The following is a 17,172-nucleotide window of genomic DNA, read 5'->3' as shown; positions in this document are numbered from 1 at the left end:
GGGCGGGGCGGCGGCCGGACCCTAGCCTGCGCAGCTGCCCGCGGTGCGGTCTCCGGCCGCCCTTCAGTCTCTGGGCGATTGTTGTGGGATCTTGCTGCAAACGTGACTTTTGACCAATCTGTGCCATACACCGCGCCCTGTGCCGGTGTAAAGCGGCAGGAGCATGCTGGTGTCGCTTGTCCTTGAGGCGATGGACTTCCTGCCTCCGTTTGCGTGTACACCTTTTGGATTTGAGGGAAGGGGATGACATTGAATCGGTCTCCGACGACCGGCCTTTCCCGAGGTCTTGCCAAAGTAGGGCAGAACCCGGGCGATGCCTGCCTGCCTGCCCGGGAAGTGGGCCCTTCCTTCCCTCTTCCCGCACTTCCCTCCCCCGGCTCTCCTGTCCCCTCTGCTCTTCTCTCTCTCTCTCTCTCTCTCTTTTTTTTTTTGGCCGCATTACACCTTGAGGGAGGGTCTTTGTGAAATTTTAGAAAGCTTTAGGTCTTCGACGTTTCTGTTTTACTTGCAGGCCTGACAGCCGGGAGGAAGCTGGGGGAAGATGCCTTCTGAGACTTTTTGTTTGGCTGCCCAGGCTCGCCTTGACTCCAAATGGTTGAAAACAGACATACAGGTGGGGTTTAACATGCCTTTTCCTTGGTGTGCTCCTGCCTCCATGTTTAAATTCCTGGTGAAGGCTTTTTTTTTTTTTTTTTAAAGGATAGGTAAGGGATGTCAATTAGATCTCAGAGAAGCAGGTTCATTTTTTGTAATTTAAAATGTAACAGTTTCTATGGTTTTTGTAGATTGTGTGTGGCTTCATTTTTACATTTGTAAGTGCAAGAAACTTGAGGTCTAGTTATGCAAAAATTTTTCCAATTTGTTATTATTGTTTAAAAAGATCTGTGTTACTTATCCATATCTTGGTAACCGTTTGTTAGTTACTGATAGATTTTGAGATGTTAACTATATGCGGGAAGAGTGGAGAAGTGACATGTACTACTTTATTGCGGCAAGCAGAAATTCACTCATTTTATGGGATCTTGTGTTTGTGTTTCTGGAGAGACAAGAGTTACTGCAGTTAAACTTTTTTTTTTTTCTTTTTCTTAAATTTGTGACTTATTAAGAGGAGTGCTTAGATTTTTCACATCAGGAACATGAGAAAAAGTGTTGACCTTTGACTCTAATGTTTTGCTTCAGTAAGATAATCGCAAGCTTGTCAGGAAATTATCAAATAAATAGTCATAATAGTAATGTTATGTGGACAATTCTTTACCCCCAAGCTAGTTTTGTTTGCAAATGGTTTGGAAAAACTTCTTTGGAACTCCGTATCACCAGCAAAAATAAGTGTCTGTAATATTCTATAGTATATATTTTTTCTCCCCGAGGCTAACCATTTTAAGTATTTCTCAAGCAATCTACCTTTTATAATGAAATCTTGCATAGTACATGACTGTTCATCAAGAGTCATGTAGTCTGTAAGTAATAATTGATCATTAATACTTGTAGTGAAGTGTTATTGCCCCTTACTTATTATTTTTTCTTTCTTTCTTTTTTTTTTTTAAAAGATGACCGGTAAGGGGATCTTAACCTTTGACTTGGTGTTGTCAGCACCAGGCTCAGCCAGTGAGCTAACCGGCCATCCCTATATCCGAACCCGTGGCCTTGGTGTTATCAGCACCGCACTCTCCCGAGTGAGCCACGGGCTGGCCCTTATTTTTTCTTTTTAAACAGGTTTTGCTTGCTGGTAGACATGAAAGTCAAGTGTGTAGAAGTATGTTGTGGGTGATGGGATTGTTATTAATGGTGTAATGTTATATAAAACAGAGCACAAAGAATGGTTCAAGAACTGGTGTAGTAGTTAATCTTCTGGTTTGTTTTTGACTAAACATTTCCTTTTATTTAGATACTACAGTCTCTTTTTTGGTCATTTTTTTAAGCTGGTGGGAGAGGATGAGTAATTTCTTATTTCTGAAATCTTGAGATTCAGGCAAACTCATTTTAAGAATTGTTTTTATATTGGTATTTATGTATTTTGAGAAACTTGTTGAAGTAAAGAACCTTACCTAACGAATTTTTTTTCTTAGTAATTATAATTGAGTAGCTGCTAAATGTGAGTTTTAGCATCTTGATCTAAAAATCAGTTTAATGTTGAGGTGAATGCCTGTGGTGAGTGTGATGAGTGAGGGTAGATAAATGAAGGACCATTTATGTCTTAGACTGCTTGTTATTTTACTTTTGATTTATTCAGTGTGGTAGTGAATATATAGTACTTGGTCCTTCTTAGACATTTGAAATATTATTCAGAAGTCTTCCAAACTCTTCTTAGGAGTTAATGAACAGACTAGGTTTTGGATAGTACAACAGAGGAAAAACCTGTTACAGGTATTGGAGCTATTAAGATAGTGTGAGAAAAGTGGTTGCTGACCTTTGTGTTATAGTTTCTCCAGCATTGCTTATTAAATATGAGGAGTGAATGTTGTTTTACCCTAAGGAACTAGACATAGTTTCACCCCTGCAGATACCCATTGCGGTTGCAATCTTCATGCTGACAGACATTACCCTAATATTGTTGAGGATGGCTTTACCATCTGGAGTGTGAAGCACCCCATTCCTTACTTAGGGTTTTTTTTTTTTTTTGGTCCTTTTTGAGACCGGCCGCACCGCGCTCAGCCAGTGAGCGCTGTGAGCGCACCGGTCATCCCTATATAGGATCCGAACCTGTGACAGGAGCGCTGCTGCGCTCCCAGCGCTGCACTCTCCCGAGTGCACCACCGGCTTGGCCCCTTACTTAGGGCTTTTGTATTGGAAACAGAATTGACACCTGGTTAATGAATAATATGAGGGGTACTAAGATGTTTCTTAGCCACAGGATTTAGCAAATTTCTTTTCTTTTTTTTTTTCCTTTTTGTCTTTTTTCGTGACCGGCAACGGATCGCAACCCTCAGTGTCACGCCCGTTCTGGACCGGGACCGGCAACGGGTTCGCAACCCTCGGACCTCGCTCAGCCAGTGAGCGGCCTGTCTGTATGTGGGATCTGAACCCTTGGCGGGAGTGCCCTAGCAAATTTATTTTCTACAGCTATTTTTGCTTGAAATATCATTGAAATTTTTGGTACCATTAGAAAGGAAAAGTTTGTGGAGTGTGCAAACTTTTAATGCGTGCATATTTGCTGATCCTTGACTTCTTGGTCATAGACATTTAGATGTGTCAGGCCTAGGACCCTGCAACCAGCAGCTTCTCATGGAGTGCCCGTTATATGCCAGGCATGTGTCTGGTGTTTACATATATAACTCTTCAATTTTTTAACACTTTTATGATTGTTGTGTGGACTCATTTGAATAGCCATGTGTTTTTCACTACCGTCTTGAAGAGGCAATAAAATATAGAGCTAAGATGTGTTATCCACATCATGTTTATTTTCACAGTAAAAGTCTATCTGATGTGATTGGTAGTTTTTCAGTGAACCAAAAAGTCACTTAAGCAAAGGAACTATAAAAAATAGTACAAGATACCTTAAAAGTTTTTTAGTCTTAAAATGTATGCATATTTATTTGCCTATCTTCATGTAAGACTAAGGGTGTGTCTTAGGGCATGGGTCCAGAATGGGAGTTATCCTGTTCTTTCTTGCATAAGCTGCACTCAGATGAATTTCCTACAGTTTCTATTTTTGGGTTCTCTGAAGTGGCACATGAAATTAGATATTCATGAAGCAATTTTTTTTAAACTTTTTGTTTTGAAAGAATGATAGACTCACATGAAGTTGCAAAGGAAGTGGAGAGGTCACTGTGTACCCTTTACCCAGACTCCCCCAAATGTTACATCTTATGTAACTATAATACAATATCAAAACCAGGAAATTGACATTGGTACAATGTGTGTCATAGTTCTGTGCCATTCTATCATGTGTCCATTCATGTACCCACCTCCACAAATACCACAGAGATCTCCCTCCTGCTACTACCCCTCTGTAGTCACACCCCCCCTCGTTTTGCCACCATCTCTAACCCCTGGCAACCACTAACCTGTTCTCCATCTCTATAATTTTGTTATTTCAAATTTATCATAAAATTTGACTTTTTGAGATTGGCTTTGTTCACTCAGCATCATGCCCTTGAGGTCTGTCAAAGTTGTTGAGTAAATCAGTAGTTAAGCTTGGGACCATTTATTTGCCTCTTCTAATCATCAACAATTTAAAATGATTAAGCATAAAAGTAAGCTTTTGAAATTAAACTTATTGAATGTAAATACTGTATTGTCATTTTATGCTTAGAAGTATCAGTAGATTAAAAAGTGTAAACATGAACATCTTGGCAAATTGTATTCCTAGGTTTTCTGACTGATAATCCAGTTGATAGGTGACATGTAGAAATGAACTAATTTTGTAAATCTACATAACGTAATTGAAGTTTTTAGGATTAGATTCTAAAAGGTGCTCCTTAGCTCTAATATCCAAGTATGGCTGACTCAGAAAAATTTTTGTTTAGAAAATTCCATGATAAAAAAGAGGGTTGGTAATCTTGTATATGATGTTTTTTCAGGTTAATTCAAAGCAGCATGCAGCATTGTTAATTTAGATGTCCCTGTGCTGATATTTAAAAAAACTGCCAATGAATACTTGACTCTTCCATTTCAAATTATTAAAAATAAACTTAAAAAAAAATCCAAAGCCTGAATTCCTCATTGTGCTTTTTCAGCAATGCTTACGTCTGTCCAACCAAGACCATTTTCAACACCAAACTTTTTTTAACGGAGAAATTGGTCAGGAATGTAAAGAAAAGCAATATGTACCTTTGTATAACTTTTATCATGAGGTTAATTAGAATACCACAACTGAATTTACTGTAAGATAATGATGTTCTCTAATTTATAATTATATAACTTTAGAAGTTTTCAGGTGTATCCTTACAGTAAATTAATTAATAGTCTTGTCTCATTGTGGATAATTTTTCTATATAATGTACTTTTTTTTACAACCTCCATCTTTGTGTATTAATTTGTTACAATGTTTTTAAGTGAATATGTATGCATATTCTTTGTTTCCATTTCTTAAATTGGGAGTAAATAGATACACATATTTTTTGTAGCATGCTTATCGTAATTGTTGTAGTTGTCATTTCATGTTAGCATGTCCAGGGCTATTTGAGCATCACAATTATGTCAGTAATGTAAATAAAAAACAAAAAACAAAACGCACACTAGGGTCAAAAAAAGTACTCAGTTTTGAATAATATTATTTATAAATTGACATAATTTATTCTGCAGACATTTCTTGAAAAGGTACTCTGTCATTGTGTTAAGCACCAGGGAGATGAGGATGGAAACCAGACCTCGTCCAGAAGGTGCTCACCGTTCAGTTGGGAAGACGCATTAACAGGGATGATGTGATCTGGTCTGTGTTAGTGGTGCACAGGGTGAGCCAGCCATTATTTGCTGTGAATCATTAAGTTCTATAAGGGTGGATACTGTTTCTAACCATATTTGTAACTGACGAACGATGCCTAGCCCAGAGTGGGGATGGAGTATTACTGAATTACGAAGATGAGCAGGAAACAGGTTTTGCCCTTAAAAAGATGCTAGTCCATGAGTTAGTGGAGGACGAGAATGATAATACTGTAAATAAATATAATAAGTAAGGGTGAATATCCTTGTGGAGGCTTATTCAAAGTGCCAGGAAGTTTGGAGGAGAATGCTGGAGTTAAGTTCCTTCCGTGCTTTGTTGTTTGCACTCCCCACCTCAATATGTAGAGTCCCCCTTTTTCCTCTCTGCTATTGCTCTGACTTTTTCAAGCCTTGGTTCAAAATCCATATCTAGTAGATGCCTCCAAATTTTCAAATTAATTAGGGTAAAATAGTTCATAAAGACTTCTTGATGACTTTCATGTCTGTAGGATAGGTAGCATTGCTTACTTTTTTACTCATGATTTTGGTTATCTATATCCAATATTTTGGGTCAATCTTGTCAGACTTTTATAAATTTTTTTTTTTTTTTTTTTTAAAGATGACCGGTAAGGGGATCTCAACCCTTGGCTTGGTGTTGTCAGCACCACGCTCAGCCAGTGAGCGAACCGGCCATCCCTATATGGGATCCGAACCCGGGGCCTTGGTATTATCAGCACCACACTCTACCGAGTGAGCCACGGGCCGGCCCCCTTGCTAGCCTTTTTAAAAGAACTTTTAGCTTTGGTTCTTGGAAAAGACTCATAATAGTTATATGAGAAAGGAAATGAGTTTACCATCAGACTTTGACAACAATGCTTTATGCAGAAGATAATTGAATAGCATATGTAAAGTACCCAATAAAAGAAAATGTGAGCCAAGGATTTTTTTTTTTCTGGAGGCTGGGCAGTGTGGGGATCTGAATCCTTGACTTTGTTGTTATAACACCACACTCTAACCATCTGAGCCAGCAAGCCAGCACCCAAGGATTTTATGTTCCAGCAAAACTGACTTTTCAGGTGAAAGGGACACAAACCTGTCAATGAGCAGTAACTCAAGAAATATTGTTCCTATGAGCCCTTCCTGAGGAATCGAGGAGGGAAAAATCTTTAGACAACTGAATGACAATAGATTGATATAGGACTGGTGGTGCACATTAAACTTGTAGATATGCGTAAAACCTAGACTTTATTATGAGTGTTAAGAGAGAGAGAAGATAGAAGGTAATAACTATATGCTTAGACATTGTAGATTAACGTGTCACTGTTCTGCAGTGTCTAATCTGTTAATCCCATCCATTGAAGTTTTCACTGTAGTATTTTTAATTGCTAGAGATCCCATTTGGGTCCTTTTTATATCCTCCATTTTACTCCTTGTCACGTTCATGTTTTCTTCTTTATTTGTGAACATAAGGAGCATATCTGTAATAGAACTTTTCATGTTCTTGACTGCTGATTTCATCATCTCTATCCCTTTTAGATTTATTTCTGTTGATTAATTATATCTTTTCTATTGATTGTTTGCTCTGGTTATGGGACATTTTTATATGGCTGTTAATTTTTGATTGAATGCTGGACATTATAAATATGTTATCGTGTGCTGGATTTTGTTTTATTTATTTATTTTTATTTTTATTTATTTATTTTTTTTCCTTTTTTTTTTGTCTTTTTTCGTGACCGGTAACGGAATCGCAACCCTCGGTGTCGCGCCTGCACCGCTCTCAACCAGTGAGCGGACCGGTCCCTATATGGGATCCGAACCCTCGGCGGGAGCGCCGCACTCTACTGAGTGCGCCACCGGGCTGGCCCTTTATTTCTTTAAACAGTACTTGTTTTTTTCTTTTCCTTTTTGTCTTTTTTACTGACCGGTAACGGGATTGCAACCCTCGGTGTTGCGCCCGTACCGGGGACCGGCAACAGGATCGCAACCCTCGGTGTTGCGCCCGCACTGCGCTCAGCCAGTGAGCGGGAGCCGGTCTCCACATGGGATCTGAACCCTCAGTGGGAGCGCTGTGGGCGGTGCACTCTCCAGTGCGCCACCGGGCCGGCCCTAAGCAGTACTTGTTTTGTTCTGGCATGCATGTCAATTAATTGGGATCAATATGATCCTTTCAAAGCTTGATTCTAAGGTTTGTTAGGGCTGATCCAGCACAGCCTTGACTCTTGTACTAATTTATCCACACTACTAAGGACTCTACCTGATGCTTGGTGTGTTGGGAGGTCTTTCTGTTCTGGTTTGTGGAAAACCAAGATTTTCCCAGACTGTGTGAATCCTGGGGATTCTGCTTACTCCTTTCTAGTGCTTTGTTTCCTAGACTTGGGTAGTTTTCTCAGCCTATGCCTGGATCAGTACTCAGCCAATGACTGCAGGGGTCCCCTCTGCCCATCTCCAGAGCTTGCTGTCTCTTCTCCTGTTCTCATTATTTGGCTTACCTACACCTGATCTGTCTCCTCAACTCAGCAAGACCTCTGGGCTCTATTCAGGTTCCCCTTTCCTATGCTGCCGCTTGGAACTGCTTCTGGGCAGTGAGCTTGGGCAGTGGTAGGGCTTACTTCATTTGCTCCCCTTCTCTTAGGGATCACAGCTCTGGGCTATCTGTTGTCCAGTATTTGAAAGTAGCTATTTGACGTATCCTGTCAGGTTTTCTAGTTGACTACAGCAGGGACGTAATTCCTAAAGGATTAATCCTTCACAGGCAGAAGCACGGACCTTCCCAATCTGCTTTTTTTTTGTCTTTTTCCGTGTCCGGCAACGGATCGCAACCCTCAGTGTCGCCCCCGTACCGGACTGGGACCGGCAATGGGATCATAGCCCTCGGTGTTGCTCCCGCGCCTCGCTCAGCCAGTGAGCGGGAACCGGTCTGTATGTGGGATCCGAACCCTCGGCGGGAGCGCCGCCACACTTCCCAAGCGGCGCACTATAGCAGTGCGCCACCGGGCCGGCCCCCAATCTGCTTTTAATTCAATTAATTGAGTTCTTAATTTTAGCTATTGTATTTTTCAGTTCTAGAATTTCCATTTAAAAAAAATCAACTTTATTGAGGTATAATTATACCTATTAAATACATTCATTTAAAATATTTAGTTTGAAGTATTTTGACAGTTTAACTGCCACTTTAGGTACTTTTTATAGTTTCCATTTTTTGTTGTTGAAATTGTCAATATGATCTTTTAATGGCTTGAACATATTAAATGTAGTTATTTTTTTTTTTTTAGTAAATGTATTTATTTAGAAAACAAAAGCATATCAACAATTTAGTGTTGATTGGTGTTAGACAATTGATAATGATGTAGATATTTAAAAGTGTGTTTATAAACCTTGTGCAACCTCAGATTCCTCTGTTAGATCCCACTTCCCTCTTAGTTGACATGCCAGCATGCCTGTGGGCTGCCTTTCTACTTCCAGTCTTGGTTGTAATGTCACACAACAGGTTCAGGCCATGGCTTTTTATTTATTTATTTATTTATTTAATTTTTTTTTAAAAGATGACCGGTAAGGGGATCCTAACCCTTGACTTGGTGTTGTCAGCACCACGCTCAGCCAGCGAGCAAACCGGCCATCCCTATATGGGATCCGAACCCGGGGCCTTGGTGTTATCAGCACCGCACTCTCCCGAGTGAGCCACAGGCCGGCCCAGGCCATGGCTTTTTAAATGCCTACCACCTAGGAGCCAGTAACACAGCCTGGAAGGTGCAGGGAGCGCGAGTACTAGTTTCACATGGTGTGAACATTCACCAGTTGGCAAGGAGAGATAAGGGAACTAGGTATTTTAATTTCCCTCTTTTTTCTTACCTCCTTGGTCTGTTTGATGTGGTTTCTTCTTGCAAGGCTTCTGGAAAAGCCTTGTATGTCTAGTGAATATTCCTGCTGAACAATCTGTTGTATGGGTAGTTCACTGAGAAGAGGTGGTCAGTGCACTAACATAGGGATAGGCAAACTTTTTTTGTAAAGTGTCAGATGATAAATATTTTTCTGTTCTTGGCTATTGTGTGAAAGCAGCTACAAAATGAGTGAGTGTGGCTGTGTTCCAATAAAACCTTATAGATACTGAAATTTGAATGTCATAATTTTAATGTATCATAAAATATTATTCTTTTGATTGTTTTTAAACCATTGAAAAATGTAAAAAACATTCTTAGCTGGCCCTTGTAGTAGCATACTACATTCTGTTGGTTCTTGTGTCTCCCCATCCTGATTCCACCTTTTCCCTTTCCTCTCTGCCCTCAGGTGGCCTCTGCCAAGTGCAGTGTCAGTACTTAAGCTCATTCCTCAGGCTCTTCTTTCTAGTAAGAAGTGTGTTTTCATTATCTGCTCTTGGTCTCTTTCTATTTTCTATTTTTTCATTTTTCAATCATGTGGTCTTGAATCTTTTCCATTATTATTTTTGATTGAGTTACACATATTGTACGTGATATATTGTAGTGATAATTTGGGGCTTTGGGTAATGATATCTTCCTGCAGAGAGGATATGCTTGGCTAGGAGGACTAGCAGTTGCAGGGAGCTGTGGTCCAGGCGGGAACTGAGACGACTGGAAATGGGGCTAACTCCCTGTGCAGGCTGGGCTACTGCCAGCTTGTCTGTGCTTCTGGTGGAGGGCCCTTCAGGGTTGCAGCTCAGAGCATGGGTGTTACCAGGCCTCCCTCTCCTGCGTGAGGGCCCTGGACTCTGCCTTATCTCTCAGCCCTGGGAGTTTCTCAGAAGCATTGCTCAGCTTCTTGCTCTCAGCATTGCTTGCTAGGTCCTTTGGGCTTTCTTCCTCTTTTCCTCTCTTGGGACTTAGGCTTGCTCTTCCTTACTCCCTTGTTGGCTTTTTTTTTTTTTTTTTTTTTTTTTAAAATGACCGGTAAGGGGATCTTAACCCTTGACTTGGTGTTGTCAGCACCATGCTCACCCAGTGAGCCAACCGGCCATCCCTATGTGGGATCCAAACCCTTGGCCTTGGTGTTATCAGCACTGCACTCTCCCGAGTGAGCCACAGGGCCGGCCCCCTTGTTGGCTTTTTGATGTCTTCAGACAGATGTCCTTTATGTTTCTGTGTGGACTTTCAATTGTTCTAAAAAACTGTTCTTAAAAGTTTTTGGAATTGGTATGTTGTCCTGTGTGTTCAGTAGGTGCTTAGTGTTTTTCTGTAGGACTAACAAAAAAAGCCATATACCTTTACTTTAGTCATCTGCAAATATTTGTTTGTTTGTTTGTTTTTCATATCTTAAAGAGTTTATTGTATCTGATAATGGAGACTGGGTTCTGTAAGCAATGAAGGATGATGTTTTAAGCATGATAGTCTTTATTTTATTTTAACTTCTCAATATACATTGTAGTCGATTTTCATGACCTTTTATCCATTCTTCCTCCCTCCCTCTCTCCCCTCCCCCACTAGATCATATCTGCTCACTTGTCTTAAAAAGTTCAAGGAATTGTTGTGATTGTTCTGTCTTCTTCCCCCACCCCCGTTTGTTTGTGTGTTTATTTATTTATTTTTAGTTCCCACAAATAAGTGAGAACATGTGGTATTTTTCTTTCTGTGCCTGACTTGTTTCACTTAATATAATTTTCTCTAAGTCCATCCATGTTGTTGCAAATGGTAGTATTTCATTCTTTTTTATAGCAGAGTAGAATTCCATTGTGTAAATATACCACAGTTTTCTTATCCACTCATCTGATAATGGACATTTGGGCTGGTTCCAACTCTTGGCTATTGTAAATAGTGCTGCAGTAAACATTGGAGTACAGCTATCCCTTCAGCATGATGATTTCCATTCATCTGGGTATATTCCCAGCAGTGGAGTAGCTGGGTCATATGGTAGATCTATCTGTAATTGTTTGAGGAACCTGCATACCATTTTCCATAAAGGCTGCACCATTTTTCAGCTCCACCAACAGTGTATAAGAGTTCCTTTTCTCTGCAACCTCTCCAGCACTTATCATTCTCAGTCTTTTGGATATTAGCCATCCTGACTGGAGTGAGATGGTATATTAAAGTGGTCTTGATTTGCATTTCCGGGATGCTGAGTGATGTTGAGCATTTTTTCATGTGTCTGTTGGCCATTCGTATATCTTCCTTTGAGAAATGCCTGTTCAGCTCCTTTGCCCATTTTTAAATTGAGTTATTTGGTTTTTTGCTGTAGAGTTGTTTTGAGTTCCTTGGATATTCTAGATATTAATCCTTTGTCTGATGTATATTTTGCAAATATTTTCTCCAGCTCTGTTGGTTGTCTTTTCGCTCTGTTGATTGTTTCTTTTGCTGTGCAGAAGCTTTTTAGTTTGATATAATCCCATTTGTTTATTTTACCTTTAGTTGCCTATGCTTTTGGGGTCCTGTTCATGAAGTCTGTACCTACTCCTACTTCCTGGAGTGTTTCCCCTATGTTTTCTATAAGGACTTTTATTGTTTCAGGATGTATATTTAATTCTTTAATCCATTTTGAGTTGATTTTGGTATATGGTGAGAGGTACAGGTCTAGTTTGATTCTCCTACATGTGAATATCCAGTTTTCCCAGCACCATTTGTTGAAGAGGCTGTCTCTTCCCCAGTGTGTGGACTTGCTATCTTTGTCAAAGATCAGATGGTTGTAGATTCATGGGTTGATTTTTGGTTTCTCTATTCTGTTCCATTGATCCATGTGCCTATTTTTATATCAGTATCATGCTGTTGTGATTATTAAAGCTTTGTAATATAGTTCAAAGTCAGTTAGTGTTATGCCTCCAGCTTTATTTTTTTGTTCAGGATGGCTTTGGCTATGAGTGGTCTTTTGTTATTCCATATAAATGTCTGGATAGTCTTTTCCATTTCTAAGAAAAATGTCATTGGAATTTTGATGGGGATTGCATTGAATCTGTAGATCACTTTGGGTAATACGGACATTTTCACAATGTTAATTCTTCCAGTCCAAGAGCATGGGATATCTTGCCATCTTGTGTCCTCTTTAATTTCTCTCAACAGTGGTTTGTAGTTCTCTTCGTAGAGATTTTTCACATCCTCGGTTAACTTTATTCCTAAGTATTTTATTTTTTTGGTGGGTATTGTAAATGGGCTAGCTTTCTTGATTTCTATTTCTGCATGTTCACTGTTGGAGTATAGAAATACTACTGATTTTTGTGTGTTGATTTTGTATCCTGCAACTTTGCTGAAATCATTTATCAACTCTAGGAGTTTTTTTGTAGGCTGTTCAGTGTATAGGGTCATGTCATCTGCAAACAGGGACAGTTTGACTTTATCTTTTCCAGTCTGGACTCCCTTTATTTCCTTCTCTTCTCTATTTGCTCTGGCTAGTACTTTCAACACTATGTTGAATAGTAATGGTGAGAGTGGGCATCCTTGTCTAGTTCCTGTTCTTAAGGATGTTCAGGATGATATTGGCAGTGGGTTTATCATATATGGCTTTAATTGTGTTGAGATACTTTCCATCTATACCTAACTTGTAAAGAGTCTTTATAATGAAAAAATGTTGAATTTTGTCAAATGCTTTTTCAGCGTCTGTAGAGATGATCACATAGTTTTTGTCTTTGCTTTTATTGATGTAGTGGATCACATTTATTGACTTGTGTGTGTTGAACCAACCTTGCGTCCCTGGGATGAATCCTACTTGATCATGGTGTATAATTTTGTGTATGTGTTGCTGTATTCTGTTAGATAGTATTTTGTTGAGGATTTTTGCATCTATGTTCATCAAGAATATTGGCCTGTAGATTTCTATTTTTGATGTATCTTTGTCTGGTTTTGGTATCCGGATGATGTTTGCCTCATAGAGTGAGTTTGGGAGAATGGCCTTTATTTCAGTCTTTTGGAACAGCTTGTAGAGAATTGGTATCAGTTCCTCTTTGAAGGTTTGGTAGAACTCTGCAGTGAACCCGTCTGGTCCTGGGCTTTTCTTTGTTGGGAGCCTTCTGATAACAGCTTCAGTCTCTTTTATTGTTATCGGTCTGTTCAGATTTTTTATATCTTCTTGTTTTAGTTTTAGAAGTTTGTATGTGTCCAGAAATTTATCCATTTCCTCCAAATTTTCAAATTTGTTGGCATATAGTTGCGTTTAGTAGTCTCTAATGATTTCTTGTATTTTTGAGGTGTCAGTTGTCATATCACCTGTTTTATTTCTAATTTTTGTTATTTGGGTCTTCTGTTTTTCTTAGTTAGCCTTGCTAAAGGTTTGTTGACTTTATCTTTTCAAAAAACCAACTTTTTGTTTCATTGATCTTTTGTATTGTTTTTTGGGTTTCTATTTCATTTAGTTCTGCTCTGATCTTAATGATTTCTTTCCGTCTGCTAACTTTGGATTTGGATTGTTCTTGTTTTTCTAGATCTTTAAGCGTTAGGTTGTTTATTTGCCATCTTTCCATTCTTCTGAAGTAAGCATTTAATGTGATAAATTTCCCCCTTAGTACTGCTCTTTTGCAGTGTCCCACAGGGTTTGTTATGATGTGTTATTATTTTCATTAGTTTCAAGAAGTTTTTTGATTTCTTGTTTAATTTTTTCTTGGACTCATATGTCATCAAATAGACTGTTGTTTAATTTCCATGTGTTTGTTATAGTTTCCAGAGTTTTGTTTGTTATTGATTTCTAATTTTAATTCATTGTGGTCAGAAAAAATACATGGAATAATTCCAAGTTTTTTGAATTTGTTGAGACTTGCTTTGTGACCTAACACGTGGTCTATCCTGGAGAATGTTCCATATGCTGATGAGAAGAATGAATATTCTGATGTTGTTGGGTGGAATGTTCTGTAGATATCTGCCAAGTCCAGATGGTCTAAAGTATTATTTATTTATTTATTTAATTTATTTTTTTTAAAAGATGACCGGTAAGGGGATCTTAACCCTTGACTTGGTGTTGTCAGCACCATGCTCTCCCAGTGAGCTAACTAGCCATCGTTATATGGGATCCGAACCCGTGGCCTTGGTGTTATCAGCACCACACTCTCCCGAATGAGCCACGGGCTGGCCCCTAAAGTATTATTTAGATCTTGTGTTTCTCTATTGATTTTTTGCCTAGATGATCTGTCCAGTGTTGAGAATGGGGTGTTCAGGTCCCCTGCTATTATGGTGTTAGTGTCTATCTCCTTTTGATCTAATAGTGTTTGCTTTCTAAATCTGGCTTCTTTGACATTAGGTGAGTATATATTTATGATTGTCATGTCTTCTTCTTTTTTTTTTTTTTTTTTTTTGTCTTTTTTCCGTGTCTGGCAACGGATTGCAACCCTCAGTGTCGCCCCCGCACCGGACCGGGATCGGCAACGGGACCGCAACCCTCGGTGTTGCTCCCGCGCCTCGCCCAGCCAGTGAGCGGGAACCGGTCTGTATGTGGGATCCAAACCCTCGGGCGGGAGCGCCGCCGCGCTTCCCAAGCGGCGCACTATCCAGTGCGCCACCGGTCCAGCCCCATTGTCATGTCTTCTTGATGGATAGGTCCTTTTATCGTTATATATTGACCTTCTTTATCTCTTTTTATGGTTTTTGCTTTAAAGTCTATTTTATCTGATATGAGAATAGCTACTCCAGCTCATTTTTCATTTCTATTTGCATCATATATCTTTTTCCACCCTTTCACTCTCAGTCTATGTGTGTCTTTATAGGTCAGGTGAGTCTCCTGAAGACAGCATATTGTTGGGCCCATCTTTTTTTTTTTTTCCTTTTTGTCTTTTTTTTTTGACCAGTAATGGGCTTGCAACCCTCGGTGTCGCGCCCGTACCGGGGACCGGCAACCGGATTGCCACCCTCGGTGTTGCGCCCGCACCGCGCTCAACCAGTGAGCGGGAACCGGTCTCCACATGGGATCCGAACCCTCGGCGGGAGCGCCGCCGCGCTCTCAAGCGGCGCACTCTCCAGTGCACCACCGGGCCGGCCCGGGCCCATCTTTTTAATCCAGTCAGTCTGTGTCTTTTGTGTGGGGAATTTAATACCTTTACGTTTAAAGCTATTATTGAAAGGTGTTGACTTTCTCCTAGTATTTTATTGATTTTCTTTAGATGTCTTAAGTACTTTTTGTTCCTTTCTTTCAAATTTTCTGTTTGTCTTCTGTATTTGTTGGTTTCTTGGTTTGGTAGATAAACTATGATTTTTCTTTATTATTAGCATTTTTGTTTTGCTGGTAGGTTTTGTTCTTTCTTGAGTATTCATTGCAGTGATTGTTGTTTATGAGGTATCAAACCCAGTTCTTCCTTGAGGATATCTTGTAAGGCTGGTCATGTGGCAGTGAACTCCTTTGGTTTTTTGTTTGCCTGAGAAATGTACTATCTGACCTTCATTTCGGAAGGATAGTCTTGCTGGGTAAAGCATTCTTGGCTGGCAATTTTTGTCCTTCAGTATTTTAAATATATCATCCCATTCTTTTCTGGCTTTTAGGGTTTCTGATGAAAAGTCTGATGTTATTCTGATTGGGGCTCCCTTATGGGTGACTTGCTGCTTCTCTCTTGCAGGTTTTAAGATTCTTTCTTTGTCTTTGAGTTTTGCCAGTTTGATTATCACATGTCTTAGAGAGGCCATTTTTTGGTTGAATATGTTAGGGGATCTTTGGGCCTCATGAATCTGGAGATCTGTGACTTTCCCTAAACCTGGGAAGTTTTCTGCCATTATTTCATTGAATGTGTTTTCAATGCCTTTTCCTTTTTTCTCCCATTCTGGAATGCTCATGATTTGGATATTTGAGCATTTAAGGCTGTCCGCTATCTCTCTTAGATTTTCTTCAATTTTTAAAATTCTTTTTTCTGGTCTGCCTGCTTTAATTCAGACAGCCTATCTTCAAGGTCAGAAATTCTGTCTTCTTCTTCTTCTAGTCTGCTGATTAGACTCTCTGTTGTGTTTTTTATTTTGTTGAATGAATCCTTTAGCTCCACAAGCTCTGCTACATTCTTTTTCAAGGCATTGATTTCTTTGTACATTTCTTCTTTCAGATTCTGCATATTTTTTCCCATTGTGTTGTCTGAGTTTTCTTGTATCTCATTTAGTTTCCTTAGAATTGGTGCTTGATATTTCTTGTCAGTCATTTCAAGGTCTTCCAGTTCTGTAGTATCTAGAGCTTGAGAGTTATGGTTTTCCTTTGGTGATGATGTACTTTCTTGATTTTTCATATTTCTGATATCTTTCCTTTGGTGTTTTGTCATTGTGGCAGGGGGTCTCACAGTCCACTTGTTTTACCCTTATGTCTGGCTTGGATCCTGGAGGGACTGCCAATTCTGGGCAGCAGGAATAGCCTGGCCTGGGTGTCCTGTGACGTCTGTCTATTCCAGCATGGCTGTCTCAGGGCGTGTGGGCCCTGAGGCTCTTAAGACTCTCCAAATGGTAGGGACCAACCTGGGCTGAAGGTCCCACTTCACCTGCCTTTTTCGGCACGGCTCACATGGGGCCTATCGGCCCCAAGGCTCTTAAGTGTCTGTAAGCGGCAGGGACCGACCTGGTCTGAAGTTCCCACCATGCCTGCCTTTTCTGGCATGGCTATCTCAGGGCCTGTGGGCCCCAAGACTCTCAGGCCTCTCTGGGAGGTGGACACTGGCCTGGACTGGGATCTCGTGGCATGTGGCTCTTGCTTGTTCTGGTGCAGATCTCTTGTCTCCTGTTGATACTTTTTAATAGTTGCAAGTTGGTCACTTTGTGAGAGTGGTCGACACTGGGAACCGTCAATTCTGCCACCTTGACTGAAAAACCCGTCATCTGCAAATATTTGAACAGAGTATATTTCAGGAAAATTTTACAGGTATGAAAAATAAACATTTTTTAACTTAAAAATTAAACAAAATGCCAATTATTCATTTGTTCTTTTTTC

At 39.9% G+C, this 17,172-nt stretch overlaps 1 protein-coding gene across 1 annotated transcript in view; it reads left to right on the top strand.

Annotated features, from left to right (window-relative positions):
- HERC2 (HECT and RLD domain containing E3 ubiquitin protein ligase 2) overlaps nucleotides 1-17,172 on the top strand; it is a 145,828-nt gene that overhangs the window by 94 nt on the left and 128,562 nt on the right. The window contains exon 2 of the mRNA XM_008587915.1: nucleotides 512-613. Within this exon, the coding sequence (XP_008586137.1) occupies nucleotides 542-613 (72 nt within the window). The 5' untranslated portion in view covers nucleotides 512-541. The remainder of the gene's footprint in view (nucleotides 1-511; nucleotides 614-17,172) is intronic.

Source organism: Galeopterus variegatus, unplaced genomic scaffold, assembly GCF_000696425.1.
Source record: "Galeopterus variegatus unplaced genomic scaffold, G_variegatus-3.0.2 Scaffold4590, whole genome shotgun sequence".
Lineage (NCBI taxonomy): Eukaryota > Metazoa > Chordata > Mammalia > Dermoptera > Cynocephalidae > Galeopterus > Galeopterus variegatus.
The sequence above is the reverse complement of the archived record's forward strand: the minus strand, read 5'-3'. Positions and strand labels throughout refer to the sequence as shown.